This window comes from Gavialis gangeticus, unplaced genomic scaffold, assembly GCF_001723915.1.
Source record: "Gavialis gangeticus isolate Ggan-Ray unplaced genomic scaffold, GavGan_comp1, whole genome shotgun sequence".
Lineage (NCBI taxonomy): Eukaryota > Metazoa > Chordata > Crocodylia > Gavialidae > Gavialis > Gavialis gangeticus.
The window spans coordinates 30,314,256-30,315,167 of NW_017729024.1; the positions used below are offsets into that span (position 1 = coordinate 30,314,256).

Sequence of the window (912 nt, forward strand, 5' to 3'; positions counted from 1 at the left end):
CCCTGCCCCCCAACTGGCCCATGCACCAGCCTATCAGAGCTTTCAGCTCTCATGCCCTCCCACCTCCCCAATACCCAATGGTAGGCTCTGCCCTCTCACGATTGGTGGAGCTAGGTCTGTTCTTTGCCACCCCTACTGGCCCACAGCCCATGAAGCCCTTAACTCTTGTACCCACCCACCCCTCTCCCCCATACCCAATGATATGCTCTGCCCTCTCAAGATCGGTGGAGCTAGGTCTGTTTTCTGTTCCCCCCCTCCGCCATTGACCCACAGAGTGGTTAGCTCTCAAACCCACCCCCTCCCCTACACCGAATGGTACGCTCCGCTCACTCATGACTGGCACTGCTACGTCCACTCTTTGCTTCTGATTGGCCTACGCTCCTAGACATCAGAACGGTCAGCTCTCGCCCCGCCCCCAAGGTCCTTTAGCTGCCACTCGCATTACTTTTCTTTTTCGCATCGCCCGCCGGTTCCTCAGTGCCAGGGGAGCCTGCCGCAGGGGCGGGCGGCTCGGCACCTCCCTCCGAAGACCCTGCTTCCGGGGCATCCTCCCTGCCCTCGCCTTGGCCGCCATCCTGAGGAGAGAGAGGAGGAGGAGGCGGCGACGGCTGCTCCTGCTCCTGCACTTCCTCCATGCTGCTCCCTGGACAAGAAGGGCGGAAGTGACGCCCACTGTATACCGGGCGCGCCATGTTAACTCCTGGCAAAGGGCAGCGGGAGGGCGGGTCCCGGTCTTGACGGACGCGTTGCTATGGGGTTGCGCGCTTGCCCGATTTTGGCCCTCGCGCGACGCCGCCGCTCGCTCACGTGACTCGGCTCCAGTCGCTGGCTGGAGTGGGGAGCGGCCCCGAGCCGCGCGGGGGCAGGGCTGAGCGCGGCCGCCCGACTCTACCCTATCCCACCCCACCCCCG

The 912-nt window shown here is 64.3% G+C and overlaps 1 protein-coding gene across 1 annotated transcript in view; it reads right to left on the reverse strand.

Annotated features, from left to right (window-relative positions):
• Nucleotides 1-906, reverse strand: part of ATG12 (autophagy related 12) — a 6,103-nt gene extending 5,197 nt beyond the window's left edge. The window contains exon 1 of the mRNA XM_019516988.1: nt 446-906. Within this exon, the coding sequence (XP_019372533.1) occupies nt 446-692 (247 nt within the window). The 5' untranslated portion in view covers nt 693-906. The remainder of the gene's footprint in view (nt 1-445) is intronic.
• Nucleotides 907-912: the final 6 nt, after the last annotated feature.